The following is a 27854-nucleotide window of genomic DNA, read 5'->3' on the forward strand; positions in this document are numbered from 1 at the left end:
GAAGTAGACCAAAAGTCCACCACAGTCATACAAACTAACTGAGTCATCATTTTTAAACCAGTCACTGTAGAGAGACACGGCTCTCTGAATTTGACACAACAAACTCAACCAAAACAGTTCCTGCTTCATAGAAACCCTTTCACATTATATCGATAAAACAATGACAGACTTGTTCACAATTAATGACATTTCTCATAAAAGATTTTGTTGAATTTGTCACCAGTATTAAATTAAACCAGACCGAAGATGTTCTGACTGAAAAATTGTCTGCAGTCATCAAACCAAATCTACATAAAATGGTCACTATATCATAATGAATCAATACTCTAATAATTGTATTTATCCATTGAGAAACATCATCAGAGTAATCCAAGTCCCTGTTGGAGTCAGTCAGAGCATTTCCATAGAGAGTCACTTTGCATCAGCAGCACCATGCTCCAGTGCTCTGGGAGAGTTTATAGTCCTGAGAGTTGAACACTGGATGACTGACAGCTGTCCTTCATGACAACAGAAGCCACAGAAATCCTCCTCATCAAAAACATGACTTTGATCTCCGTCCTCATCTGGACTCTCCTCTGCTGCTGCTTCACAGGTAAAGTCCAGAGAATCAAACTCCTCTCCTCTATGAACATCCGTCCCTCTGAAATGAAGCCCACACAACCATGATGCTGCTTTATGTTTTTGTCTCTGTATCATCAGAGTCCAGAGGCCAGTACACAGTGACTCAGCCTGCAGCAGTGAGATCTACTCTGGGAGGATCTGCAACCATCAACTGTAGGACCAGTCAGAATGTTTATGTTTATAGCTCTTCCTACCACCGTTTAGCCTGGTACCAACAGAGAGATGGAGAAACTCCTAAACGCCTAATTTCCTCTGCTACCTATAGAGAATCAGGGATTCCAGGTCGTTTTACAGGCAGTGGATCAAAATCTGACTTCACTCTGACCATCAGTGGAGTTCAGGCTGAAGATGCAGCAGTTTATTACTGTCAGAGTGGCCACTATCCCAACAATCAGTATGTGTTCACACAGTGAAAAAGCGTCGTACAAAAACCTCCCTCAGTCAGACTGAACAGAAACTGAACTGACTGCTGCAGCTGGAAGCTACTGCAGAGACTGATACAGTTCACTGAACACGCACACACACACACACAGTAATAAGTCATGCGACCCTATAACCTATTGTAGATAATAAACACACTATTTTTCATCATTGTTCTCAGTGATACAAACAGTCACAAATTTCAGTCTGTGACTTTGTGCCTTTTTCCTGTTGATCTACACATTAATCACCACTGAACCATCAAAACAGACAAACTGCACTCACAAAATGAATCCTACTAATACAACCAGACATTAAACTAGTGATATTATGGTATTAACTGGTTACATGAGGATGAGACATCTCAGTAGATTGTCATGGTTGGTTTAGTGTCTTTATTTTCCTTTGTTACTATTTTCCAACAGATGTCCTCAGACTATTTTAGTGAAGGCTGGACTGTGTGGGAGAGGGCTTATTTTGAGTTGGACTTTTTAGAAAGACTGAGGTATTACATTAGCAGACGTTATTAGTTGGTCTTTTCTCTGTCTTCCAGTCTGTCTGTGTGTTGTGAGTGTGTGTCTCTGTTCAGCTTTTCCCGCCACACTTTCCCTGCACACCTGCCCTGCATCATGTTCATCAACCCTGCTCTGCTCCCAGTGTCTTTCCCAGCCAATCACTCCCAGCCTGCACTTGTGTCTAGTCACCTGTTCCCCATTCCCTCACTAGTTCACACAGCATTCAGCATTGTGTTTTATCCATTCAGCTAGTTTTGTCTCTTACATTTGATTCCAAGAATAAATACCTTTTTTGTTAATCTTGCTTTTGGTCTCTGCCTTTTAGACCAACTCATCCCCTATTCATGACATAGATTCATTATTCTGAGAGGAAGATTGATTTAAACACACAAAATATTTCCATGTAATACACTCAGTGATAAATACTTTACAGATTTCTTCAGATGAAATGATATGATTGTGTAAAAATTAGCAAATAATTTTTCATTCAGTCTTGAAACATATAACAAATACTGTTATTGTATTGACCGGTGTACTTTTTAAGAACAGCATGAATAATAAGAAAGTGGAAACTTTCTACAGTCTGTCATTAAAGAGTTAGTAGTATTGTTGTTAACATCCAGTCTGGTTCCACCACAGTCATACAAACTTACTGAGTGATAGTTTTAAAACCTCTGGTTGCAGAGAGACATGGCTCTCTGACATTGAACACAAAAAACTGCATCAAAATAGTCCCTGACCATAATATTAATGAAAACAATGGCACATTTGTTTTCAATTAATGACATTTTTCATATAATGTATATCAGTAGGTAGTAAGTAAAATTGATGTCTCTAGTATTAAACTGAACAAAATATGTTCTGACTGAAACATTTTCAGTACTCTAATACATTGATTGATCCATTGAGAAACTTGATAACAGTAATCCAAGTCTCTGTTGGAGTCAGTCAGAGCATTTCCATAGAGAGCCACTTTGCATCAGCAGCACCATGCTCCAGTGCTCTGGGAGAGTTTATAGTCCTGAGAGTTGAACACTGGATGACTGACAGCTGTCCTTCATGACAACAGAAGCCACAGAAATCCTCCTCATCAAAAACATGACTTTGATCTCCGTCCTCATCTGGACTCTCCTCTGCTGCTGCTTCACAGGTAAAGTCCAGAGAATCAAACTCCTCTCCTCTATGAACATCCGTCCCTCTGAAATGAAGCCCACAAAACCATGATGCTGCTTTATGTTTTTGTCTCTGTATCCTCAGAGTCCAGAGGTCAGATCACAGTGACTCAGCCTGCAGCAGTGAGGTCTACTCTGGGAGGATCTGTCACTATCGACTGTACAATCTGTCCGAATGTTGTTGATCAATTATACTGGTACCAACAGAGAGATGGAGAAATTCCTAAAGTGCTCATTAAATACGTTAATCAGAGAGAATCAGGGATTTCAGGTCGTTTTACAGGCAGTGGATCAAACTCTGTCTTCACTCTGACCATCAGTGGAGTTCAGGCTGAAGATGCAGCAGTTTATTACTGTCAGAGTTTCCATAACTCTATCAAAAGTCAGGATGTGTTCACACAGTGAAAAAGTGTCGTACAAAAACCTCCCTCAGTCAGACTGAACAGAAACTGAACTGACTGCTGCAGCTGGAAGCTACTGCAGAGACTGATACAGTTCACTGAACACACACACACACACACACACACACACACACACACACACACACACACACACACACCTTTTAGATTAAGCATTTAGAAAATCATATATTTATCACCATGTGTAACAGATAATGATTACGATATTTCTCATGATCGGTCTCACAGTGGTACAAACACAGTCACAACTTTTTACTGATGACCTGATATGAACTGAAGTAACAAAATATAGTTACATTGCAGTAAAAGAAAGAACAATTATTTTAGTGTTAGACTTTATTATGTAAATAAACACAGCCTAAACATCTCAATGCCTTTTTGCACCAACATTCCCATCATTTAATGCTTCTCTTTGGGCATTAGCTAGCAACAATCCAATATCCCTTTTTGCCTTTGTCATGTAACCAACACATGCATAAGCGTCAAAAACAAATTGAATGTCCAAATGTACCTTCTGAAATTTTTTTTTTTTTGGGGGGGATTATTTTCAAACATAGACAACTTTATTGACAGTAGAGAGACAGAAAATCATGGGAGAGAGAGGGGGATGTGACATTCAACAAAGGTCCTCTGGCCAGGATTCATACCAGGGTCCGCTGCGTATGTGGCATGGGCCCTAACCACTCAACCACCTTCCAACATTTTATTAGTGGCTTGCTACACTGATTTAGCCAAACTTCATTAACCTGCCTTTTTAAAAACTATTTGTGTATTTCTAGCTAAATGTTCATATGCAGCCTCAAAAGTACAAACATACAAATTCTTTTTGTCAATAACTGTAGAGACAGAAGATGCCTCATCACCACTTCTGTCCTTTTTCTTCATCATGTCTGTTGATATGGCTAATATATAAAGTTCTGTATATCAGAGTCAAATAAATGTTCAGAATTAATCAATATGTTCTGATATGTTTTTAAAATTACAGTGAAGTGAAACTGAGAGATAATATTGATGATAGTAAAAATTGCAAAGATCATTGATTTGATGAACACGTCTTTATTTTATTGAAATATTGAAATCACTGAGCAAGAAACATCACTACTGCAACATTTAAAGAGACAGAGAGAAAAACACAACAGAGTAGCAGAGATCAGAGTGAGAGCAGTAGCAGAGTCCCAGTGAGTCAGATCAGGACTGGGAACACTGGTCTCTCCTCAGTGTCTCTGAGAGTGGAGTCTGGGAGCCCTGGGTGGCCTCACAGGTCACAGAGCCCACCTTCCTCCACTGGTCTGCAGTGAGCCTCAGGGTGCTGCTCCAGCTGTAGAGGCCGTCCTTCTGCAGCACCGCGGGGCTCCTGCTCTGCTCCAAGCTGCTGCTGCTGCCGTCCACCTTCCAGGCCAGAATCCAGTCTGAGGGGAAGCCCTTGTTGGCCAGACACATGAGCGTGGCCTTGCCCTGGTCCAGCTCCTCTCTGGAGGGGGACAGCACCGTCAGGGTGGGACGGACATCACCTAGGAGACACCAATCACATTAGAGGACAGGGACCACACAACTGTCAGTAAAACAGCAGACAATTAGACACTGTTACTGTGTGAGAGTGGATTTTCCCCTTTAAGGAGTTTGTGTCAGATGTCTTTTCTGCTCCACCAGTCACTCACTCACACATTGTTTCACTTCCCTTTAAGAAACTTCTCATGCAGATCAGCACAGAAAGACTCATCGTACTGTTTGACCTGAAATATATCAAACTACACTGCAAATAAAACAAGAACATTTCATCACTTTCTTCTCAAAATCATTAAACATTTGAACAAAGCGTTACATTACAACACTCACTGGAAACATAACCAAACACAGAAGATGAACTGACCACCAGCTGATTTCAAACATCACTAAGCAAACTGTTCAAATGACTTCAAACTAAATTTGAAACAATATAGAGATCAGAAATTTGGCACATTTTCAAACAAACTTCTTTATCATCACTCTGCTCAATTTAATTTTACAAATAAACAAAAACTTAATGTTGAGTTGAAAAATAAAAAAGACTCTTAGAAAATATTTTTAAAATTTTATTTTTTTTCTACACGTCAAGTTATTAAATCTCAGTATGAAGGGAATGTGAATAGAAAGTTTAGTGAAGCTGCTCTGAGTTATCCTCCATGATAAAGGAGGAGAAATACAAACATCAATATTAAAAGTGTTGTAAATTAAAATGATATTTTCATCTGTTGTAAGCATTCAGAAACTTAATTTTAAACACAACTTAAAAATATTATATTTAGTATTTGAACAGAAACTTACTTCCAACATCCAGTCTGGTTCCTCCACCAAAAGTCCACCACAGTGATACAAACTCATTGAGTCGTCGTACAAAAACCTCTCACTGTAGAGACACGGCTCTCTGACTTTGACACAAACAAACTCACTAAAATTAGACTCTTGTTTGGAACATTTTTAACGTAATTTGACAACTGACAACAACACAGTGACACACATTTTATATATATGTAATTTTATTTAAAATGTTAATTTGTATTGAATTTATATTATTTTTTTCTGGTAATACGTTTAAATATAATAAATTACATTCTAAAAAAAAAAAAGCTGTCAATTCACATGAAGTCGTAACCACATTAAATGAATCGCTGACACACCCTAATCAATATTCTGATCAATTGATTGATCCATTGATTAAACAGCATCGTCAGAGTAATCCAAGTCCCTGTTGGGGACAGTCAGAGCATTTCCATAGAGAGCCACTTTGCATCAGCAGCACCATGCTCCAGTGCTCTGGGAGAGTTTATAGTCCTGAGAGTTGAACACTGGATGACTGACAGCTGTCCTTCATGACAACAGAAGCCACAGAAATCCTCCTCATCAAAAACATGACTTTGATCTCCGTCCTCATCTGGACTCTCCTCTGCTGCTGCTTCACAGGTAAAGTCCAGAGAATCAAACTCCTCTCCTCTATGAACATCCATCCCTCTGAAATGAAGCCCACAAAACCATGATGTTGCTTTATGTTTTTGTCTCTGTATCCTCAGAGTCCAGAGGCCAGTACACATTGACTCAGCCTGCAGCAGTGAGATCTACTCTGGGAGGATCTGCAACCATCAGCTGTAGGACCAGTCAGGATGTTTATAGTAACAACTATTTATATTGGTACCAACAGAGAGATGGAGAAACTCCCAAACTTCTCATTTACTATGCTACCACTCGACAATCAGGGATTCCAGATCGTTTTACAGGCAGTGGATCAAACTCTGACTTCACTCTGACCATCAGTGGAGTTCAGGCTGAAGATGCAGCAGTTTATTACTGTCAGAGTTATCATTGGCATAACAACAATCAAAATGTGTTCACACAGTGAAAAAGTGTCGTACAAAAACCTCCCTCAGTCAGACTGAACAGAAACTGAACTGACTGCTGCAGCTGGAAGCTACTGCAGAGACTGATACAGTTCACTGAACACACATAAACTTAGTAATTGATTGTACAGTAACTTCAGTTTTGATTATAATAGTATAATTGTATATATTGTCAGGCTAGTAATCTGGAAATGAACGTGGCCAAAAGTAAATAACTTATAATACAAACAAAACCAAGGGGAGGTAACAACATTGCCCCTGTATTTCTTATCAACCAGCCTGTGGAGGTAGTAGAACATGAAGTACTTGGGCACAATAATTGATCAGACTCTAAGTTTTAATGAAAACTCAGAGTATTATTAAGAGAGCCAACTAGTGACTGTTTTTAATCAGGAAACTGAAGAGCTTTGGTGTTCAACACATACTTGAGATGGCATACAACGGCCTGGTTTAAAACATTTTACGTTTAATATTATTAGTTGGTATGATAACTTGAGCATGAAAAACAGAAACAAGCTTTCAAGAATTGTTCATATTGCAGAGAAGGTGATTGGCCAGTCACAAAAAACACTTCTGCGCTATATTTAATACAGCAGAACTCAGGAAGGCCAGACTCATATCTGGAGATGTTTCTCACTCACTAAACGTAGAGTTTAACGTTTTAACTTATTATAATGGCCGCTGCTGTTTTCCTGCCCCTTTGCACAATTTTCAGTTGTATGTTTTATTTATTTTTTAATTTTTTTCATGTTGTGTAGTGTTGGTGTATGTTTGTAATATCCTTATGATATGGTGTGTATTGTTTGTATTTTTAATGTATTGGAGGAAACCGAATACAAATTATCACTAAAGTGGACAATAAGTCAATTAAATCCAATTAAATCAAATTCACTTCATGTCATCTTAGTTAGAAATAGTCACTTGTTGGATCGTCCCCTGTGTCTCTACTACTGTTTTTTTATTTGAAATTGAAACTCTGGCTGCTGAGAATAATAAATATATCAGTATCGTAGATATCTGCTAAAACTCCCATCATAAAATCATCCTGTATGCAGACGACATCATAGTGTATATCATAAAATCATGACCTCCATTTCATTAAGTTTATCATCAGTAATGAATTAAGACAAGTCATGTTTGACCTTGCTGTCATCTTCATTAATTTAATTATATTGCAGGGTTTACAGAAAACTAAATCCTCTTGTTAAGATAGAGATTAATGTGACTACGACGCTACTTTTGTGACATATATTGGATTTTTGAAATTTGTGAAAAATACAGAAAAGAAATTAACTCATGAGACATATTACCTTAATGAAGTAATGTGAGATGGAAACTGCTGATTTAATGTAATATTTATTGTTTTAAAATGTTAACAATACAACAAGCATGAAGACATTAATGTTGAAACACGTCTTGAGAAAGGAACACAAGGAGAAATAGTAGCAGAGATCAGAGTGAGAGCAGTAGCAGAGTAAAACCAGTAGCAGAGTCCCAGTGAGTCAGATCAGGACTGGGAACACTGATCTCTCCTCAGTGTCTCTGAGAGTGGAGTCTGGGAGCCCTGGGTGGCCTCACAGGTCACAGAGCCCACCTTCCTCCACTGGTCTGCAGTGAGCCTCAGGGTGCTGCTCCAGCTGTAGTGGCCGTCCTTCCGCAGCACCGCGGGGCTCCTGCTCTGCTCCAAGCTGCTGCTGCTGCCGTCCACCTTCCAGGTCAGACTCCAGTCTGAGGGGAAGCCCTTGTTGGCCAGACACATGAGCGTGGCCTTGCCCTGGTCCAGCTCCTGGCTAGAGGGGGGCAGCACCGTCAGGGTGGGGACAACTCGACCCACTGGAGGAGGAGACAGAGAGACAACATGAAGAAAGTTCATAAAAGAGAAATAAACTCCACCCTGTTGGTTGCAGCAGAGGAAGCTGCTGGTTCTGTTGCTCTTTCTCAGATTGGATGAAACTGGTCTTCAGTGTTTCACTTCCCTTTTTAAGCTCAGTAACCATGGCAACAGACAAGCATCACTGATGAACCATGACAACAGACAGGTTTCAGTACTAAAGATAAAACATTTCAAACTGAAAACTCCTACTTTAGTTGAAGTAATAGACTTAAACATCAGTGTTAAAACATTTAATGTTATGTGTTAAAGAAGGAATTAAACACTTTTACTTGAGTAAGTGCGAGGTTTGTGAGTTGCACCCCCTCCCATTTACACATTTATCAATACTGAAGTATCAAAATAGAAAGACTGCACGACTGAAAAATATTTGAAGTGCTGAAATACTTTTTCCAGTTTACAAAGTTAATGCTTCTAAATAAGCATGTGCTTAAATTACCTTAAAAGATGTTATGGTATTCATTGTCTAGTAGTGAGAATACTAATTATCATTAAATTCATTAATCTGAGAGGAAGACTGAGTAAAACACATGAAATGTTTCCAGTTAACGAGAACAAACTTACAAGTCAAAATATTGTCTTCAACATGCAGATATACTTTTAAAGAATATAGAAACTGTCTGAAATCAAAATTCTGTGTATGTAAGCAGTTTTTTCGTCCGATGTATTTTCATCTGTATTACAGTGAAGTCTGTAGTGATCACTGCAAAAATATTACATTTATAAAACTACAATCCAAAATATTTCAGAATTTATTGACTGAAAATAGAATAAGTGATGAATCTGAGTTCATGTAGAAGTTAAAAGGTACTTACAGTTAACCTCCAGTCTGGTTCCTCCACCGAACGTGTACCACAGTGATACAAACTCATTGAGTCGTCGTACAAAAACCTCTCACTGTAGAGAGACACGGCTCTCTGACTTTGACACAAACAAACTCACTAAAATTAGACTCTTGTTTGGAACATTTTTAACATAATTTGACAACTGACAACAACACAGTGACACGCATTTCATATATATGTAATTTTATTTATTTTTATTGAATTTATATTTATTTTTTCTGGTAATAAGTTCAAATATAATAAATTACATTCTAAAAAAAAAATGCTGTCAATTCACATGAAGTCGTAACCACATTAAATGAATCACTGACACATCCTAATCAATATTCTGATCAATTGATTGATCCATTGATTAAACAGCATCATCAGAGTAATCCAAGTCCCTGTTGGACTCAGTCAGAGCATTTCCATAGAGAGCCACTTTGCATCAGCAGCACCATGCTCCAGTGCTCTGGGAGAGTTTATAGTCCTGAGAGTTGAACACTGGATGACTGACGGCTGTCCTCCATGACAACAGAAGCCACAGAAATCCTTCTCATCAAAAACATGACTTTGATCTCCGTCCTCATCTGGACTCTCCTCTGCTGCTGCTTCACAGGTAAAGTCCAGAGAATCAAACTCCTCTCCTCTATGAACATCCATCCCTCTGAAATGAAGCCCACAAAACCATGATGCTCCTTTATGTTTTTGTCTCTGTATCCTCAGAGTCCAGAGGCCAGTACACAGTGACTCAGCCTGCAGCAGTGAGATCTACTCTGGGAGGATCTGCAACCATCAGCTGTAGGACCAGTCAGAAAGTTTATTTTGGGAGCCACTACCATTATTTGGCCTGGTTCCAACAGAGAGATGGAGAAACTCCCAAACTTCTTATTACCAGGTCTACTTATAGAGAATCAGGGATTCCAGGTCGTTTTACAGGCAGTGGATCAAACTCTGACTTCACTCTGACCATCAGTGGAGTTCAGGCTGAAGATGCTGCAGTTTATTACTGTCAGAGTCTCCATTGGCCCGGCAGTGAGCCTACGTTCACACAGTGAAAAAGCGTCGTACAAAAACCTCCCTCAGTCAGACTGAACAGAAACTGAACTGACTGCTGCAGCTGGAAGCTACTGCAGAGACTGATACAGTTCACTGAACACACACACACACACACACACACACACACACACACACACACACATTTAGCTGCTCCTTGAAGTTGTCCACAGTGTAGAGCTGTAGAAGTGATTACATTTGTGTTTAATTTAATTATTTAATGAATTGTAGGCTTGTAAAAGTCACCAATATAGGTGGGACATGAAACCAGACAATGACACTGTGGACCACTATTGATCCAGGGAAGTCAAACACAAATGAAAATGAAGTTATAACAGTTAACATGGAAGAAATAAATGTGTGAATGATCATCTTCATCTTAGCTTGAGGTACATTGGTCTAAATTAAATAACAAATCACAAATAGAGACAAACAGAAGCCAATTAAACACTTCACATGTCGGTAAAGAGTAATATCAGTTCAGAAGAGACTCCTACATCACTGATGGTAGATTTAAAAGATGATGAAATAGAAACATCTGAAAACTTTAATAAGAAAGAAGAAAATGCATCAGCGTCTCAGACATCTGCTCAGACTGATACCTCCATAAAATTAACTCGATGATATCTGATTATACATCTCTACGCCTTCATCCTCCCTTCTTTCAGTTCTTACTGTGATACAGCAACTTAAATGTCGACACTCTCTTCCATCTTAAGTGTAGAAAGAAGTAAATTTAACATTTTACCCAATAAAAATGAAGTTTTAAAAATCAAGTAGTTTCCATTGATAAACTAAATTAAAGAAAATGTATTGTTCTCATCTACAGTCTAAATCAATATCCTTATTAAATATATTTACAGGTATGAACTCCCTTCACCCGACCCTTCCTCTCAATAGACATTCAATAAATTTTAATAGATTTAGCAGATAATCTCCCAAAAGTGTTGTGTTGTTTAAATGCCTGTTTTAAAAGTTAAAGCCAAACACACATTTTCTCAAACAGAATCAACTTTCTGTATCTGCTTGATTGAAGCCAAATACAGTGCTGTACTCCATGTTTTTATCTTTCATTCATACTCCATTATGTCTCCAGTTGTTTAACTAGTCAAAGCTTTTTTGGGGGGGAAACAGCATGATATGTTGAGGACAGCTCCAGTTGACTGACTCTGTGTGTTTGCATATCTGTCCTGCCTCTCTGCTCCCAGCCGTTAAGAGGCCAGTGTTGATCAGTGGCTGTCCAGACCTTTCAGAGCCACTGACACGTCGCCAGCACAATGATGATGTCACTGACTCTACTGCTGGGCACCCTGGGGCTCCTTGTTCAGGGTGAGACTCTCTGCTGAAAATTTGGCTTCAGGATGCAACCAGGTTCACCACAATGATGTTCTGCTGTGATGGAGAAACACTGAAACAAGCAACATTTACCTTCTTCCATCTATTCTCCATGTTAAAGAAATGATACTCTTCTGTTTCATGTTGATCTTCTTTCTCCAAGCTGGATTTGTCTCAATAAGCCTCCTCCTCGTTTTCATGGTTTCCAGGTTCATCAGGAGAAATCATCCTGACTCAGTCTCCTGGATCTCAGTCTGCTGCTCCAGGACAGACTGTCTCCATCAAATGTAAAGCCAGTTCAACTGTTAGTACTAGCGTTCTCTCCTGGTACCTTCAGAAGTCTGGAGAAACTCCTAAACTCCTGATTTATTCAACTTCAAGCCGTCAGTCTGGAGTTTCAGATCGTTTTAGTGGAAGTGGATCTGGGACTGATTTCACTCTGACCATCAGTAGAGTTCAGGCTGAAGATGCAGGAGTCTATTATTGTCAGCAGTATCAAAGCTACCCAGTCACACAGTGATACAACGTCGTACAAAAACCTCCCTCAGCTGGAGAGGAACTAATCTGACTCAACAGCTGCACTCAGACCAAAAACAACAGAGGTTTGATATGAAAGAAATCACTTATTATAACAATAATTATATAATTATATGTGTGGTTATTGAAAGTAAGTATAGTTTTAAAGATGATTTTGTTGATACAGTGTCAGAACAGGATCACTGTGTTAGAGTGAGTCTTACTCAGAGTCAGAATCAAACACAGTTGAAGAATTTAATGTTTAATCTTCATGAGAAGGTAGTGTAATAAAAGTTAAAACATGATTTATAGGACAGCATTTACTTGTGTTTATTTGCTTTTCAGGTTTTAAAATATTTTACTATATATAACACATTATTATTAACAGAGCAGTTAAAGGAAATTAACAATAACACAGATTGTTAAGTATTGAAATATTGAACATGTTCAACATCAGAGGTGAACAAATACCAAAGACTTTTAGCTCCTAATAACTGATAATGATCACACACACACACACACACACACACACACACACACACACACACACACACACACACACACACCAGCATCAACATTTGGGCGAGAAATTAAAATGTTGGAAAAAACACGCACACAAAAAAATAAATTAATCTCATATTTAAATACATACAGTCCTACTGAAAGAGCTCACAGATGTTAATTTAATCATTATTAATCAGATATCACTTTGATAAATCCTGACTTTTACATGACTGTGTTTTAAATTTAAAACCAGTATATATGTGTCTGGCAAAATTGTTGGTGAAAGACTGAAAAGGACTTAACAATTTAAAAAGAAAGAACAATTACTTTAGTGTTAGACTTTGTTATGTAGATAAACACTGCCTAAACACCTCAATGTCTTTTTGCACCAACATTCCCATCATTTAATGCTTCTCTTTGGGCATTAGCTAGCAACAATCCAATCTCCCTTTTTGCCTTCGTCATATAAGGAATCATGTAAACAACACATGCATAAGCGTCAAAAACAAATTGGATGTCCAAATTTACCTTCCAAATTTTTTTTTTTTTACATAGACACCTTTATTGACAGTAGAGAGACAAAAAAATCATGGAAAAGAGAGGAGGATGTTACATTCAACAAAGGTCCTATGGCCAGGATTTGTACCAAGGTCTGCTGCATATGTGGCATGCGCCCTAATCACTCAACCACCTGTGCACCATACCTTCCAACATTTTATTAGTGGCTTGCTATACTGATTTAGCCAAACTTCATTAACCTGCCTTTTTAACACTATTTGTGTATTTCTAGCTAAATGTTCATATGCAGCCTCAAAAGTACAAACATACAAATTCTGTCTGTCAAGAACTGTAGAGACAGAAGATGCCTCATCACCACTTCTATCCTTTTTCTTCATTATGTCTGTTGATGTGGCTAATATATAAAGTTCTGTATATCAGAGTGAAATACATGATCAAAATGAATCAATATGTTCTGATATGTTTTTAAAATTACAGTGAAGTGAAACTGACAGCTAATAATGATAATAAAAACAGCAAAAATCATTGATTGGATAAACACATCTTTATTTTCTAGAAATATTGAAATCACTGAGCAAGAAACATCACTACTGCAACATTTAAAGAGACTGAGAGAAAAACACAACAGAGTAGCAGAGATCAGAGTGAGAGCAGTAGCAGAGTAAAACCAGTAGCAGACTTCCAGTGAGTCAGATCACGACTGGGAACACTGGTCTCTCCTCAGTGTCTCTGAGAGAGCCTTACAGCCGTGGGTGGCCTCGCAGGTTACAGAGCCCACCTTCCTCCACTGGTCTGCAGTGAGCCTCAGGGTGCTGCTCCAGCTGTAGAGGCCGTCCTTCTGCAGCACCGCGGGGCTCCTGTTCTGATCCCAGCTGCTGCTGCTGCCGTCCACCTTCCAGGTCAGACTCCAGTCTGAGGGGAAGCCCTTGTTGGCCAGACACGTGAGTGTGGCCTTGCCCTGGTCCAGCTCCTCACTGGAGGGGGGCAGCACCGTCAGTGTGGGACGGGTATCACCTAGGAGACACCAATCACATTAGAGGACAGGGACCACACAACTGTCAGTAAAACAGCAGACAGTTAGACAGCGTTACTGTGTGAGAGTGGATTTTCCCCTTTAAGGAGTTTGTGTCAGATGTCTTTTCTGCTCCACCAGTCACTCACTCACACATTGTTTCACTTCCCTTTAAGAAACCTCTCATGCAGATCAGCACAGAAAGACTCATCGTACTGTTTGACCTGAAATATATCAAACTACACTGCAAATAAAACAAGAACATTTCATCACTTTCTTCTCCAAATCATCAAATATTTGAACAAAGCGTTACATTACAACACTCACTGGAAACATAACCAAACACAGAAGATGAACTGACCACCAGCTGATTTCAAACATCACTAAGCAAACTGTTCAAATGACTTCAAACTAAATTTGAAACAATATAGAGATCAGAAATTTGGCACATTTTCAAACAAACTTCTTTATCATCACTCTGTTCAATTTAATTTGTACAAATAAACAAAAACTTAATGTTGAGATGATAAATAAAAATGACTCTTAGAAAATAATTTAAAAATGAATCTAAATTGTCATATTTTCTACACGTCAAGTTATTAAATTTCAGTATGACAGGAATGTGAATAGAAACGTTTAGTGAAGCAGCTCTGAGTTATCCTCCATGATAAAGGAGGAGAAATACAAACATCAATATTAAAAGTGTTGTAAATAAAAATTATATTTTCATCTATTGTAAGTATTCAGAAACTCAATTTTAAACATAACTTAACAATATTATATTTAGTATTTGAACAGAAACTTACTTCCAACATCCAGTCTGGTTCCTCCACCAAAAGTCAACCACAGTGATACAAACTCATTGAGTCGTCGTACAAAAACCTCTCACTGTAGAGAGACACGGCTCTCTGACTTTGAACACTGAACTAAAACTACAAGCTCTCAAAATGCAGCTTCACCATTAAAATTTTGAATAATATTTTATCTTCTGACTCAATGTTTTATTTTCTTTACAATAAGTTCCTGAGTTTTAAATGCAAAAGTGGTCTTTGTCTCTAAATGCAAGTTCTTTACAAAAAAGAGTTTTATATGAAAGTGGACACGAAAAAAATAGAATCACAAAAAAGCAATACAAATAAAATAACTCCTGAAATGATGAATAATTTAAACATTTGACTTACTTCCAACATCCAGTCTGGTTCCTCCACCGAACGTGTACCACAGTGATACAAACTCAATGAGTCGTCGTACAAAAACCTCTCACTGTAGAGAGACACGGCTCTCTGACTTTGACACAAACAAACTCACTAAAATTAGACTCTTGTTTGGAACATTTTTAACGTAATTTGACAACTGACAACAACACAGTGACACACATTTTATATTTATGTAATTTTATTTAAAATGTTAATTTGTATTGAATTTATATTATTTTTTTCTGGTAATACGTTTAAATATAATAAATTACATTCTAAAAAAAAAAAGCTGTCAATTCACATGAAGTCGTAACCACATTAAATGAATCGCTGACACACCCTAATCAATATTCTGATCAATTGATTGATCCATTGATTAAACAGCATCGTCAGAGTAATCCAAGTCCCTGTTGGAGTCAGTCAGAGCATTTCCATAGAGAGCCACTTTGCATCAGCAGCACCATGCTCCAGTGCTCTGGGAGAGTTTATAGTCCTGAGAGTTGAACACTGGATGACTGACAGCTGTCCTTCATGACAACAGAAGCCACAGAAATCCTCCTCATCAAAAACATGACTTTGATCTCCGTCCTCATCTGGACTCTCCTCTGCTGCTGCTTCACAGGTAAAGTCCAGAGAATCAAACTCCTCTCCTCTATGAACATCCGTCCCTCTGAAATGAAGCCCACAAAACCATGATGCTGCTTTATGTTTTTGTCTCTGTATCCTCAGAGTCCAGAGGCCAGTACACATTGACTCAGCCTGCAGCAGTGAGATCTGCTCTGGGAGGATCTGCAACCATCAGCTGTAGGACCAGTCAGAAAGTTCATGGTGGGATCTACTTAGCCTGGTACCAACAGAGAGATGGAGAAACTCCTAAACTTCTCATTTACATTGCTACCACTCGACAATCAGGGATTCCAGTTCGTTTTACAGGCAGTGGATCAAACTCTGACTTCACTCTGACCATCAGTGGAGTTCAGGCTGAAGATGCAGCAGTTTATTACTGTCAGAGTCTCCACATACCCAACAGTCAGTGGGTGTCCACACAGTGAAAAAGCGTCGTACAAAAACCTCCCTCAGTCAGACTGAACAGAAACTGAACTGACTGCTGCAGCTGGAAGCTACTGCAGAGACTGATACAGTTCACTGAACACACAAACACACATTTAGCTGCTTCTTGAAGTCGTCCACTGTGTAAAGCTGTAAAAGTGATTACATTTGTGTTTAATTTAATTATTTAATGAATTGTGGGCCTGTAAAAGTCACCAATACAGGTGGGACATGACAACTTTTTCAGGACAGTGTTAAAGACCAGACAATGACTCTGTGGACCACTATTGATCCAGGGAAGTGAAACAGAAATGAAAATGAAGTTATAATAGTTAACATGGAAGAAATAAATGTGTGAATGATCATCTTCATCTTAGCTTGAGGTACATGGATCTAAGTTAAATAACAAATCACAAATAGAAAGAAACAGAAGTCAATCAAACACTTCACATGTTGGTAAAGAGTAATATCAGTTCAGAAGAGACTCCTACATTACTGATGGTAGATTTAAATGATGATGAAATAGAAACATCTGAAAACTTTAATAAGAAAGAAGGAAATGCATCAGCATCTCAGACATCTGCTCAGACTGATACCTCCATAAAATTAGCTTGATGATATCTGATTATACATCTCTAAACCTTCATCCTCCCTTCTTTCAGTTCTTACTGTGATACAGCAACTTAAATGTCAACACTCTTCCATCTTAAGTGTAGAAAGACATAAATTGAAGATTTTAGCCAATTAAAATGAAGTTTTTAAATTCAAATAGATTCCCTTTATAAACTAAATTAATGAAAATCTATTCTTTAAATCTACAGTCTAATTTATTATTAAATACATTTATAGGTATGAACTCCTTTATCCGACCCTTCCTCTCAAGAGACATTCAATAGATTTTAGTAGATTTAGCAGATAATCTCCCAAAAGTGTTGTTGACATTCTCATTTTCGGCCTCTTTCTAAATGCCTGTTGTTGTGAAGTAGGAACCGCGACCGTTTATAAAAACGACTTTAAATGTAAGCAGCGCACCGTCTCGTCCTCAATTTCCAGCTTTGAAGTGGCTTTATTTGAGGTGTGCTGGCCAATTTTAGGCCCATCTCCAAGCTGCCTTTTATATCAAAATTATTGGAGAAAGTTGTTCATGCCCAGCTACAGTCATTTCTGGATGAGCACAATGTCCTGGAGGTCTTTCAGTCAGGCTTCAAAACCCTGCACAGCACCGAGTCAGCCTTACTACGGGTTTTTAATCACATCTTATTAACAAATGACTCTGGTGATCATGTCATTCTTGTCCTGTTGGACCTAACTGCAGCCTTTGATACAGTGGACCACAATACCCTAGTGGCTCGGCTAAGCCACCTAGTGGGCATCTGTGGTACTGCGCTGGACTGGATCAGATCCTATCTGGCTGACAGAACCATGAGTGTGAGCCTTGGAACTTCAGAATCCAGCTCTGCTCCACTGCCGTATGGGGTTCCACAAGGGTCGGTCTTAGGGCCCCTGCTCTTCTCGCTGTATTTACTGCCACTGGGCTCCATCCTGAGAAAGCATGGCATCTCTTTTCACTTTTATGCTGACAGCCAGATATATGTGCCGCTGAAAAAGAAAAACGCTTTCTCCCTAACACCACTTCTGGCATGTCTTGAAGACATCAAAGCCTGGATGGCCTTGAACTTTTTAAACTTCAACAAGAAAAAAACAGAAGTGATGGTGTTTGGTCGTAGTGGCCTTTGTGAACCCCCTCCATTTGATTTGGGTCCTTTGGCAGATTATTTTAAGCCAACAGTCTCAAATTTGGGTTTTAAGATGGACAGTGATTTTAAATTGGATTGGCAAATTAGTGCTGTGGTGAAGTCCAGCTTTTTTCATATTAGACAGCTGGCAAAAGTAAAGCCCTTCCTCACACTACAGCACTTTGAAACAGTAGTCCATGCCTTCATCACATCCCGGCTGGATTACTGCAATGCACTTTATTTTGGAGTCAGTCAGTCTTCCCTCGCACGTCTCCAGTTGGTGCAAAATGCAGCTGCTCGCCTCTTAACTAGAGTACGTAAGAGGGAGCACATAACGCCCATCCTGGCATCCCTCCACTGGCTACCTGTGCACTTTAGAGTCCATTTTAAGATTCTTTTATTTGTTTTTAAATCTTTAAATGGACTGGCCCCGCTCTACCTCTCTGAGCTACTTCACCCCCACGCTCCTGCTTGGTGCCTCAGGTCAGCTGACCTGCTGCTCCTGAAGGTACCGAGGTCAAAGCGGAAGCTCAGAGGGGATAGAGCATTTTCTGTAGCTGCTGCTAAATTATGGAAAGAGCTTTCTTTAAATATTAGACAAGCGTCCTCACTGTCCATTTTTAAAACTCGTCTTAAAACCCATTTTTATTCCTTGGCTTTCAACCCAGCAAGAGACTCTGCTCCTGTTTTAGTGTTTTATGGTGTTGTTGTTTTTAATTTGTTTTAAAAACAATAAACAATTATTTTAGTATGTATTTCCTGTTAATTGTTTTACATTACTGTGTTGTTTTATCTATTTATGTACAGCACTTTGTTTCAGCTGTGGTTGTTTTGAAGTGCTATATAAATGAAGTTGAGTTGAGTTGAGTTGAGTTTATCATTTACAGATGGTATCAACATTAAAGCAAGCAAAAAATAACACTTGAAACTGTGATGATTCTGTTAATCAGTCAGAGCATTTCCATAGAGAGCCACTTTGCATCAGCAGCACCATGCTCCAGTGCTCTGGGAGAGTTTATAGTCCTGAGAGTTGAACACTGCATGACTGACAGCTGTCCTTCATGACAACAGAAGCCACAGAAATCCTCCTCATCAAAAACATGACTTTGATCTCCGTCCTCATCTGGACTCTCCTCTGCTGTTGCTTCACAGGTAAAGTCAAGAGAATCAAACTCCTCTCCTCTATGAACATCCGTCCCTCTGAATTGAAGCCCACAAAACCATGATGCTGCTTTATGTTTTTGTCTCTGTATCCTCAGAGTCCAGAGGCCAGTACACAGTGACTCAGCCTGCAGCAGTGAGATCTACTCTGGGAGGATCTGCAACCATCAGCTGTAGGGTCAGTCAGAAAATTTATAGCAACTGGTTCGCCTGGTACCAACAGAGAGATGGAGAAACTCCTAAACTTTTCATTTACGCTACTACCACTCGACAATCAGGGATTCCAGGTCGTTTTACAGGCAGTAGATCAAACTCTGACTTCACTCTGACCATCAGTGGAGTTCAGGCTGAAGATGCAGCAGTTTATTACTGTCAGAGTGGCCACTATCCCAACAGTCAGTATGTGTTCACACAGTGAAAAAGCTTCGTACAAAAACCTCCCTCAGTCAGACTGAACAGAAACTGAACTGACTGCTGCAGCTGGAAGCTACTGCAGAGACTGATACAGTTCACTGAACACACACACACACACACACACACACACACACACACACACACACACACACACACACACACACACACACACACACACACACACACACACACACACACACACACAGTAATAAGACATATGACCCTATAACCTATAGTAGATAATAAACACTTTATTTTTCATCATTGTTCTCAGTGATACAAACACAGTCACAACTTTCAGACTTTTTTCTGTTGATCTACACATTTATCACCACTGAACCATCAAAACAGACAGACTGCACTCACAAAATGAATCCTACTAATACAACATGACATTAAACCAGTGATATTATGGTATTAACTGGTTACATGAGGATGAGACATCTCAGTAGATTGTCATGGTTGATTTAGTGTCTTCATTTTCCTTTGTTACTATTTTCCAACAGATGTCCTCAGACTTTTTTAGTGAAGGCTGGACTGTGTGGGAGAGGACTTATTTTGAGTTGGACTTTTTAGAAAGACTGAAGTATTACTTTAGCAGACTTTATTAGTTGGTCTTTTCTCTGTCTTCCAGTCTGTCTGTGTGTTGTGAGTGTGTGTCTCTGTTCAGCTTTTCCCTCCACACTTTCCCTGCACACCTGCCCTGCATCATGTTCATCAGCCCTGCTCTGCTCCCAGTGTCTTTCCCAGCCAATCACTCCCAGCCTGCAGTTGTGTCTCGTCACCTGTTCCCCATTCCCTCATTAGTTCACACAGCATTCAGCATTGTGTTTTATCCAGTCAGCTAGTTGTATTTCTTACATTTGATTCCAAGTATAAAGACCTTTTTCTTTAATCCTGCTTTTGGTCTCTGCCTTTAAGACCACCTGCTCCACTATTCATGACACAGATTCATTATCGATTCATCCTCTCTCTCCTCAGACTAGCACAGACTCACTGCCTCTGTTAACATATTCTCATTATCTTTAACTTTGCAAAACCATTTCCTTCTAAATACCATAGTTTATGTGTAAAATGATGACTGGTATGACCCTCTAAAGGAGATCTTTACAAAAAAGGCCAAAAATAAAAAAGTTGCGAGTGTCAAACATTCAACCAATTTATTAAGAAAGTAACCAACAACTTCTCACAAAAACTGATGGGTCGGCCAAACACAACAAAAAGAAGAGAAGACACACAGATCAGTTCATAAAGGGTCAAAGGATTTGGGCTCTCCCCTCCAACCTAAATCCACAAAGACACTAAAACTCAGAAAACAGGACTACCAAACCCACCAAACAGACAGAAAACTAACAAAGATAAAGAACTAAAACATGGCTAAAAAACACAAACTGCTGCTGCCAATGCTGGGAAGTGGAAGAGAGCATGAGCCACATTTTTCCACCTCTACATTGACCCTTCATCAATCAGACTGGATCAGGACTTAGGAGAGAACACAGAACATAATAAAAGAAAATTCATGCTATACCAATCCTATCCAGCAGTGGGGAGTATGTGCTAGGCAAGGCAAGGCAGTTTTATTTATATAGCGCATTTCATACACAATGGCAATTCAATGTGCTTTACATAAAACAGAAAAACATGTAATTTGAGAAACTTAAAACATACAATTAACCCCCCACCCCACCCCCCCATAATAAAAACAAAGTACAGAAAAATAGAAAGACATAAATAAAATGATTGCAGCATAAAATAATAAATTAGCTTTAATGTGTGTTTGTTTTATGTGCTAGTGACATGAAATGATAAAATCCCTCTGAACTTCTCTAGAGACAAATTCAGTGTCTGAAGACTCATTTAACACAGTAACATGTGATAGCAGATATTAGTGTAACAATATGTTTGGACACATTATTTAATGAATAGATCTTTATCATTTACAGATGGTACCAACATTACAGCAAGCAATAAATAACACTTGAAACCATGATGATTCTGTTAATCAGTCAGAGCATTTCCATAGAGAGCCACTTTGCATCAGCAGCACCATGCTCCAGTGCTCTAGGAGAGTTTATAGTCCTGAGAGTTGAACACTGGATGACTGACAGCTGTCCTTCATGACAACAGAAGCCACAGAAATCCTCCTCATCAAAAACATGACTTTGATCTCCGTCCTCATCTGGACTCTCCTCTGCTGCTGCTTCACAGGTAAAGTCCAGAGAATCAAACTCCTCTCCTCTATGAACATCTGTCCCTCTGAAATGAAGCCCACAAAACCATGATGCTGCTTTATGTTTTTGTCTCTGTATCCTCAGAGTCCAGAGGCCAGTACACAGTGACTCAGCCTGCAGCAGTGAGATCTACTCGGGGAGGATCTGCAACCATCAGCTGTAGGACCAGTCACAGGGTAGATGAAGGGGATGACCTTTCATGGTACCAACAGAAAAATGAAGAAACTCCTAAACTTCTCATTTACAATGCTGTCAGTCGACAATCAGGGATTCCAAGTCGTTTTACAGGCAGTGGATCAAACACTGACTTCACTCTGACCATCAGTGGAGTTCAGCCTGAAGATACAGCAGTTTATTACTGCATGGGTGAATTCTATTTCAGCAGTCGATATTCGTTCACACAGTGAAAAAGCGTCATACAAAAACCTCCCTCAGTCAGACTGAACAGAAACTGAACTGACTGCTGCAGCTGGAAGCTGCTGCATAGACTGATACAGTTCACTGAACACACACACACACATTTAGCTGCTCCTTGAAGTTGTCCACAGTGTAAAGCTGTAAAAGTGATTACATTTGTGTTTAATTTAATTATTTAATAAATTGTGGGCCTGTAAAAGTCACCAGTACAGGTGGGAAAAGAGAACTTTTTCAGGACAGTGTTTAAGACCAGACAATGACACTGTGGACCACTACTGATCCAGGGAAGTGAAACACGAATGAAAATTAAGTTATAACATTTAACATGGAAGAAATAAATGTGTGAATGATCATCTTCATCTTAGCTTGAGGTGTATGGGTCTAAGTTAAATAACAAATCACAAATAGAAAGAAATAGAGGTCAATCAAACACTTCACATGTTGGTAAAGAGTAATATCAGTTCAGAAGAGACTCCTACATTACTCATGGTAGATTTAAAAGATGATGAAATAGAAACATCTGAAAACTTTAATAAGAAGGAAGAAAATGCATCAGCGTCTCAGACATCTGCTCAGACTGATACCTGATTTGAGAGGTGGGGGTGGGATTCAATAAGTTTTGACTTCTTCCCACTCCCTTTCGAATGTTGTTGACAGTGCATTATATTTTCTGTCGGGTGTAGGTTCGCTATTTTTGGTGAGAACACTGTGCTTTCATTTTTTATGTGCTGTTTTTGTTTTGTTTTTTGTCACGCATTCGAAATAAAAAATAATCTAATCTAATCTAATCTCTACCTCCATAAAATTAGCTTGATGATATCTGAGTATACATCTCTACGCCTTCATCCTCCCTTCTTTCAGTTCTTACTGTGATACAGCAACTTAAATGTCGACACTCTTCCATCTTAAGTGTAGAAAGACATAAATTGAAGATTTTAGCCAATTAAAATGAAGTTTTTAAATTCAAATAGATTCCCTTGATAAACTAATTTAAAGAAAATCTATTGTTTTCATCTACAGTCGAATTTATAATATATATTTATAGGTATGAACTCCTTTATCCGACCCTTCCTCTCAAGAGACATTCAATAGATTTTAGTAGATTTAGCAGATAATCTCCCAAAAGTGTTGTTGACCTTCTCATTTTGGGACTTTTTTCCTAAATGCCTGTTTTAAAAATTAAAGCCAAACACACATTTTCTCAAACAGAATCAACTTTCTGTACCTGCTTGATTGAAGCCAAATACAGTTCTGTACTCCATGTTTTTATCTATCATTAATACTCCATTATGTCTCCAGTTGTTTAACTAGTCAAAGGTTTTTGGGGGGAAACAGCATGATATGTTGAGGACAGCTCCAGTTGACTGACTCTGTGTGTTTGCATATCTGTCCTGCCTCTCTGCTCCCAGCCGTTAAGAGGCCAGTGTTGATCAGTGGCTGTCCAGACCTTTCAGAGCCACTGACACGCCGCCAGCACAATGATGATGTCACTGACTCTACTGCTGGGCACCCTGGGGCTCCTTGTTCAGGGTGAGACTCTCTGCTGAAAATTTGGCTTCAGGATGCAACCAGGTTCACCATAATGATGTTCTGCTGTGATGGAGAAACACTGAAACAAGCAGCACTTACCTTCTTCCATCTATTCTCCATGTTAAAGAAATGATACTCTTCTGTTTTCATGTTGATCTTCTTTCTCCAAGCTGGATTTGTCTCAATGAGCCTTCTCCTCTTTTTCATGTTTTCCAGGTTCATCAGGAGAAATCATCATGACTCAGTCTCCTGGATCTCAGTCTGCTGCTCCAGGACAGACTGTCTCCATCAAATGTAAAGCCAGTTCAACTGTTAGTACTAGCGCTCTCTACTGGTACCTTCAGAAACCTGGAGAAGCTCCTAAACTCCTGATTTATTCAACTTCAAGCCGTCAGTCTGGAGTTTCAGATCGTTTTAGTGGAAGTGGATCAAACACCGACTACACTCTGACCATCAGTAGAGTTCAGGCTGAAGATGCAGGAGTTTACTACTGTCAGCAGTATCAAAGCTACCCGATCACACAGTGATACAACGTCGTACAAAAACCTCCCTCAGCTGGAGAGGAACTAATCTGACTCAACAGCTGCACTCAGACCAAAAACAACAGAGGTTTGATATGAAAGAAATCGTTTATTACAGCAATAATTATATAATTATACTTTTAGTTATTGAAAGTAAAAATAGTTTTAAAGATTATATTGTTGATACAGTGTCAGAACAGGATCACTGTGTTAGAGTGAGTCTTACTCAGAGTCAGAATCAAACACAGTTGAAGAATCACATGCTGTGATACAGAACAATATAGTACAGAGCAGGACAGAGAGGACACATGTGAAGGACACCATGTAGCACAGACTCACTGCTTCTGTTAAAATATTCTAATTTCATCTTAAACTTTGCAAATCTTTTTCTTTTAAATACCATAGTTTATGTGTAAAATGATGACTGTTATGACCCTCTAAAGGAGCTCTTTACAAAGAAGGCCAATCAAAACATTCAACCAGTGTATTAAGAAAGTAAATAGCAACTTCAAACAAAAACTGATGGGTGGGATAAACTGAAAAAAGAAGGGAAGACACACAGATCAGTCCACAAAGGGATGTAGGATACAATATGTGTGTAAAGTTGTGAAATCAAATGATACAATTCTAAACTCAAAGTCAGAAGAGTCATTTAACACAGTAACATGTGACAGCAGATATTAGTATAACAATATGTTTGGATACATTATTTGATGACAACATCTTTATCATTTACAGTGGGCATCAACATTTGGATGAGAAATAAAAACACTGGGAAGAAAACATACACAAAAAAAAATCATAATTAAATACATACAGTCCTACTGAAAGAGCTCACAGAAGTTAAATTAATCATTATTAATGAAATATCACTTTGATAAATCCTGACTTTTACATGACTGTGTTTTAAATTTAAAACCAGTATATATGTGTCTGGCAAAATTGACTGAAAAGGACTTAACAATTTAAAAAGAAAGAAAAAATATTTTAATGTTAGATTTTGTTATGTAGATAAACACTGCCTAAACATCTCAATGCCTTTTTGCATCAACATTCCCATCATTTAATGCTTCTCTTTGGGCATTAGCTATCAACAATCCAATCTTCCTTATCGCCTTCATCATATAAGAAATGATGTAAACAACACATGCATAAGCATCATAAATGAATTGTATGTCCAAATTTTTTTGATTTTTTTTTTCAGACATAGACACCTTTATTGACAGTGGAGAGACAGAAAATCATGGAAGAGAGAGGGGGATGTGACATTCAACAAAGGTGCTCTGGCCAGGATTCGTATCAGGGTCCGCTGCATATGTGGCATGCACCCTAACTACTCAACCACCTGCACACCATACCTTCCAACATTTTATTAGTGGCTTGCTACACTGATTCAGCCAAACTTCATTAATCAGCTTTTGTGTGTACTATTCTGACACATTTATTGATCTATTGACTAAACAGGCGCAGAGTAATTCAAATACTTATAAAGCAGAGGTGGAAAGAGTACTGAAATATTTGACTCAAGTAAAAGTACCACTACTTTGAAGAAATTTTACTTGAGTACAAGTAAAAGTACTGGTCTAAAAATATACTCAAGTAACAGTAAAAAGTAGCTTGTTAAAAAAATACTTTGAGTAAAAGTTACTTAGTTACTTTTATAACGGGGGTGGGTGGGTGGGGGGGCGGCTGTAGGACAAAGTGATGGCTCATAAATCTCTAACTAGTTGTTTTAATTAAAGATAAAGGTATACATTTACAAATTCAGCTTCAATGACAAAATATGTCGACACACAACATTTAAAACATTTATGGAGATATGTGTCATTTTAGTGAAGACCATCCCATAAAACATTTTCAAATAACACAACCATTAAATTGAAGGTGGCATAATTGTGGATTCTGTAAACTCGGAGCGATTTTAGACTTTTTTTTTTTTTGATTTTCTAACACCCCTAAATTTGATCTTAGCACCCCTAAAAATAAATGATAAACCCTCCATAGTCTCTAAATATTGTGTGGGAAACAATGAATGATTATTGGGGTTTTTTAAAACACTTGCAGGGCATTGAATGTCAAATTCTCATTAGGAGCTGAGCCCCTCTAAAGCTCTGATCCTAGTCCTACAATCACCCTGTTGTAAACCAACAGTCATACTACATATCTATGAATCACTACGGGTCAAAGTCACAAGAGCAATAACTTTTCTTTAAATGACCCAAAGAAGACCAAACTTTTAAGCACCCATGTTTAAAAGGCTGTGCCCCTGTGCAGCTTTCGCTAAATTCTCTCATTTCCGACGCTGTCCTTTACATGTGAACGCATCATGCTCAATGCCTCGTCCTACACGAAGAGTGAGACAGATGACAGCACAACGTCTAACGGACATTTCTTTTAGTTTGTTGTGTTGTGTTAGAGTTTATATGTCGCTATGAGAGCTAGCTGCCAGGTGTAACAGGCTGCATGAATGTTAAGTCATTGTATTATGCTGGTTAATGATTCTGTACGATACTCTTTGCTTTAAAAAACATGCGGCCAACATTTTTTACTCAGTAACGGATGTGATTTAAAATGTAGCGAAGTACAATACTTCACACAAAACATACTTAAGTAAAAGTAAAAGTACATATTTTTAAAACTACTTTAAAAAGTACAAATACACAAAAAAGCTACTCAATTACAGTAACGTGAGTAAATGTAATTCGTTACTTTCCACCTCTGTTATAAAGTCAGTCAGGGCATTTCCATAGAGAGCCACTTTGCATCAGCAGCATCATGCTCCAGTGCTCTGGGAGAGTTTATAGTCCTGAGAGTTGAACACTGGATGACTGACAGCTGTCCTTCATGACAACAGAAGCCACAGATATCCTCCTCATCAAAAACATGACTTTGATCTCCGCCCTCATCTGGACTCTCCTCTGCTGCTGCTTCACAGGTAAAGTCCAGAGAATCAAACTCCTCTCCTCTTCGAACATCTGTCCCTCTGAAATGAAACCCACAAAACCATGATGCTGCTTTATGTTTTTGTCTCTGTATCCTCAGAGTCCAGAGGCCAGTACACAGTGACTCAGCCTGCAGCAGTGAGATCTACTCTGGGAGGATCTGCAACCATCAGCTGTAGGGTCAGTCAGATTGTTTATAAGGGGTACTGGTTACACTGGTACCAACAGAGAGATGGAGAAATCCCTAAACCGCTCATTACCTATGCTACCACTCGAGTATCAGGCATTCCAGGTCGTTTTTCAGGCAGTGGATCAAACTCTGACTTCACTCTGACCATCAGTGGAGTCCAGGCTGAAGATGCAGCAGTTTATTACTGCAAGAGTTATCACTATCCCAACTATCAGTGGGTGTACACACAGTGAAAAAGCGTCGTACAAAAACCTCCCTCAGTCAGACTGAACAGAAACTGAACTGACTGCT

The 27854-nt window shown here is 38.8% G+C and overlaps 1 protein-coding gene and 9 gene segments (V, D, J or C); 7 read left to right on the forward strand and 3 right to left on the reverse strand.

The window, feature by feature from the left end:
* Positions 1-485: 485 nt before the first annotated feature.
* LOC128374606 (immunoglobulin kappa variable 4-1-like) lies at positions 486-1034 on the forward strand. The segment is given in 2 exon segments: positions 486-592; positions 700-1034. Coding segments are annotated over 2 exon segments (426 nt in total).
* Positions 1035-4335: 3301 nt separating this feature from the next.
* Positions 4336-5602, reverse strand: LOC128374607 (Ig kappa-b4 chain C region-like). The segment is given in 3 exon segments: positions 4336-4658; positions 5452-5503; positions 5588-5602. Coding segments are annotated over 3 exon segments (390 nt in total).
* Positions 5603-5980: 378 nt separating this feature from the next.
* Positions 5981-7585, forward strand: LOC128374608 (immunoglobulin kappa variable 4-1-like). The segment is given in 4 exon segments: positions 5981-6087; positions 6195-6480; positions 7444-7456; positions 7574-7585. Coding segments are annotated over 4 exon segments (402 nt in total).
* A 270-nt stretch (positions 7586-7855) lies between these two features.
* On the reverse strand, positions 7856-9763 carry LOC128374610 (Ig kappa-b4 chain C region-like). The segment is given in 3 exon segments: positions 7856-8351; positions 9225-9276; positions 9737-9763. Coding segments are annotated over 3 exon segments (405 nt in total).
* A 37-nt stretch (positions 9764-9800) lies between these two features.
* LOC128374611 (Ig kappa chain V region 3547-like) lies at positions 9801-10291 on the forward strand. The segment is given in 2 exon segments: positions 9801-9852; positions 9960-10291. Coding segments are annotated over 2 exon segments (384 nt in total).
* Positions 10292-11544: 1253 nt separating this feature from the next.
* Positions 11545-12144, forward strand: LOC128374711 (immunoglobulin kappa variable 3-20-like). The segment is given in 2 exon segments: positions 11545-11618; positions 11834-12144. Coding segments are annotated over 2 exon segments (363 nt in total).
* Positions 12145-13707: 1563 nt separating this feature from the next.
* LOC128374612 (Ig lambda-2 chain C region-like) lies at positions 13708-15365 on the reverse strand. The segment is given in 3 exon segments: positions 13708-14177; positions 14982-15057; positions 15357-15365. Coding segments are annotated over 3 exon segments (405 nt in total).
* A 521-nt stretch (positions 15366-15886) lies between these two features.
* On the forward strand, positions 15887-16423 carry LOC128374613 (Ig kappa chain V region 120-like). The segment is given in 2 exon segments: positions 15887-15993; positions 16101-16423. Coding segments are annotated over 2 exon segments (414 nt in total).
* Positions 16424-19257: 2834 nt separating this feature from the next.
* Positions 19258-19736, forward strand: LOC128374614 (Ig kappa chain V region 3381-like). The segment is given in 2 exon segments: positions 19258-19309; positions 19417-19736. Coding segments are annotated over 2 exon segments (372 nt in total).
* A 4060-nt stretch (positions 19737-23796) lies between these two features.
* Positions 23797-27796, forward strand: LOC128374615 (uncharacterized). Its single transcript, XM_053334852.1, has 5 exons — positions 23797-23910; positions 24127-24433; positions 24875-24926; positions 27315-27366; positions 27474-27796. The coding sequence occupies exons 1-5, from the start codon at positions 23859-23861 to the stop codon at positions 27794-27796; spliced, it is 786 nt and encodes a 261-aa protein (XP_053190827.1). The 5' UTR covers positions 23797-23858.
* The last annotated feature ends 58 nt before the right edge of the window (positions 27797-27854 follow it).

Source organism: Scomber japonicus, chromosome 15 (genome assembly GCF_027409825.1).
Source record: "Scomber japonicus isolate fScoJap1 chromosome 15, fScoJap1.pri, whole genome shotgun sequence".
Classification (NCBI taxonomy): domain Eukaryota; kingdom Metazoa; phylum Chordata; class Actinopteri; order Scombriformes; family Scombridae; genus Scomber; species Scomber japonicus.

Coding starts and splice junctions, on each gene's coding strand:
- LOC128374615 (XM_053334852.1), top strand. CDS start 23,859: ATGATGATGTCACTGACTCTACTGCTGGGCACCCTGGGGCTCCTTGTT. Junction 23,911..24,126: donor CCTGGGGCTCCTTGTTCAGG/GTGAGACTCTCT, acceptor CATGTTTTCCAG/GTTCATCAGGAGAAATCATC. Junction 24,434..24,874: donor CAAAGCTACCCGATCACACA/GTGATACAACGT, acceptor GACCCTCTAAAG/GAGCTCTTTACAAAGAAGGC.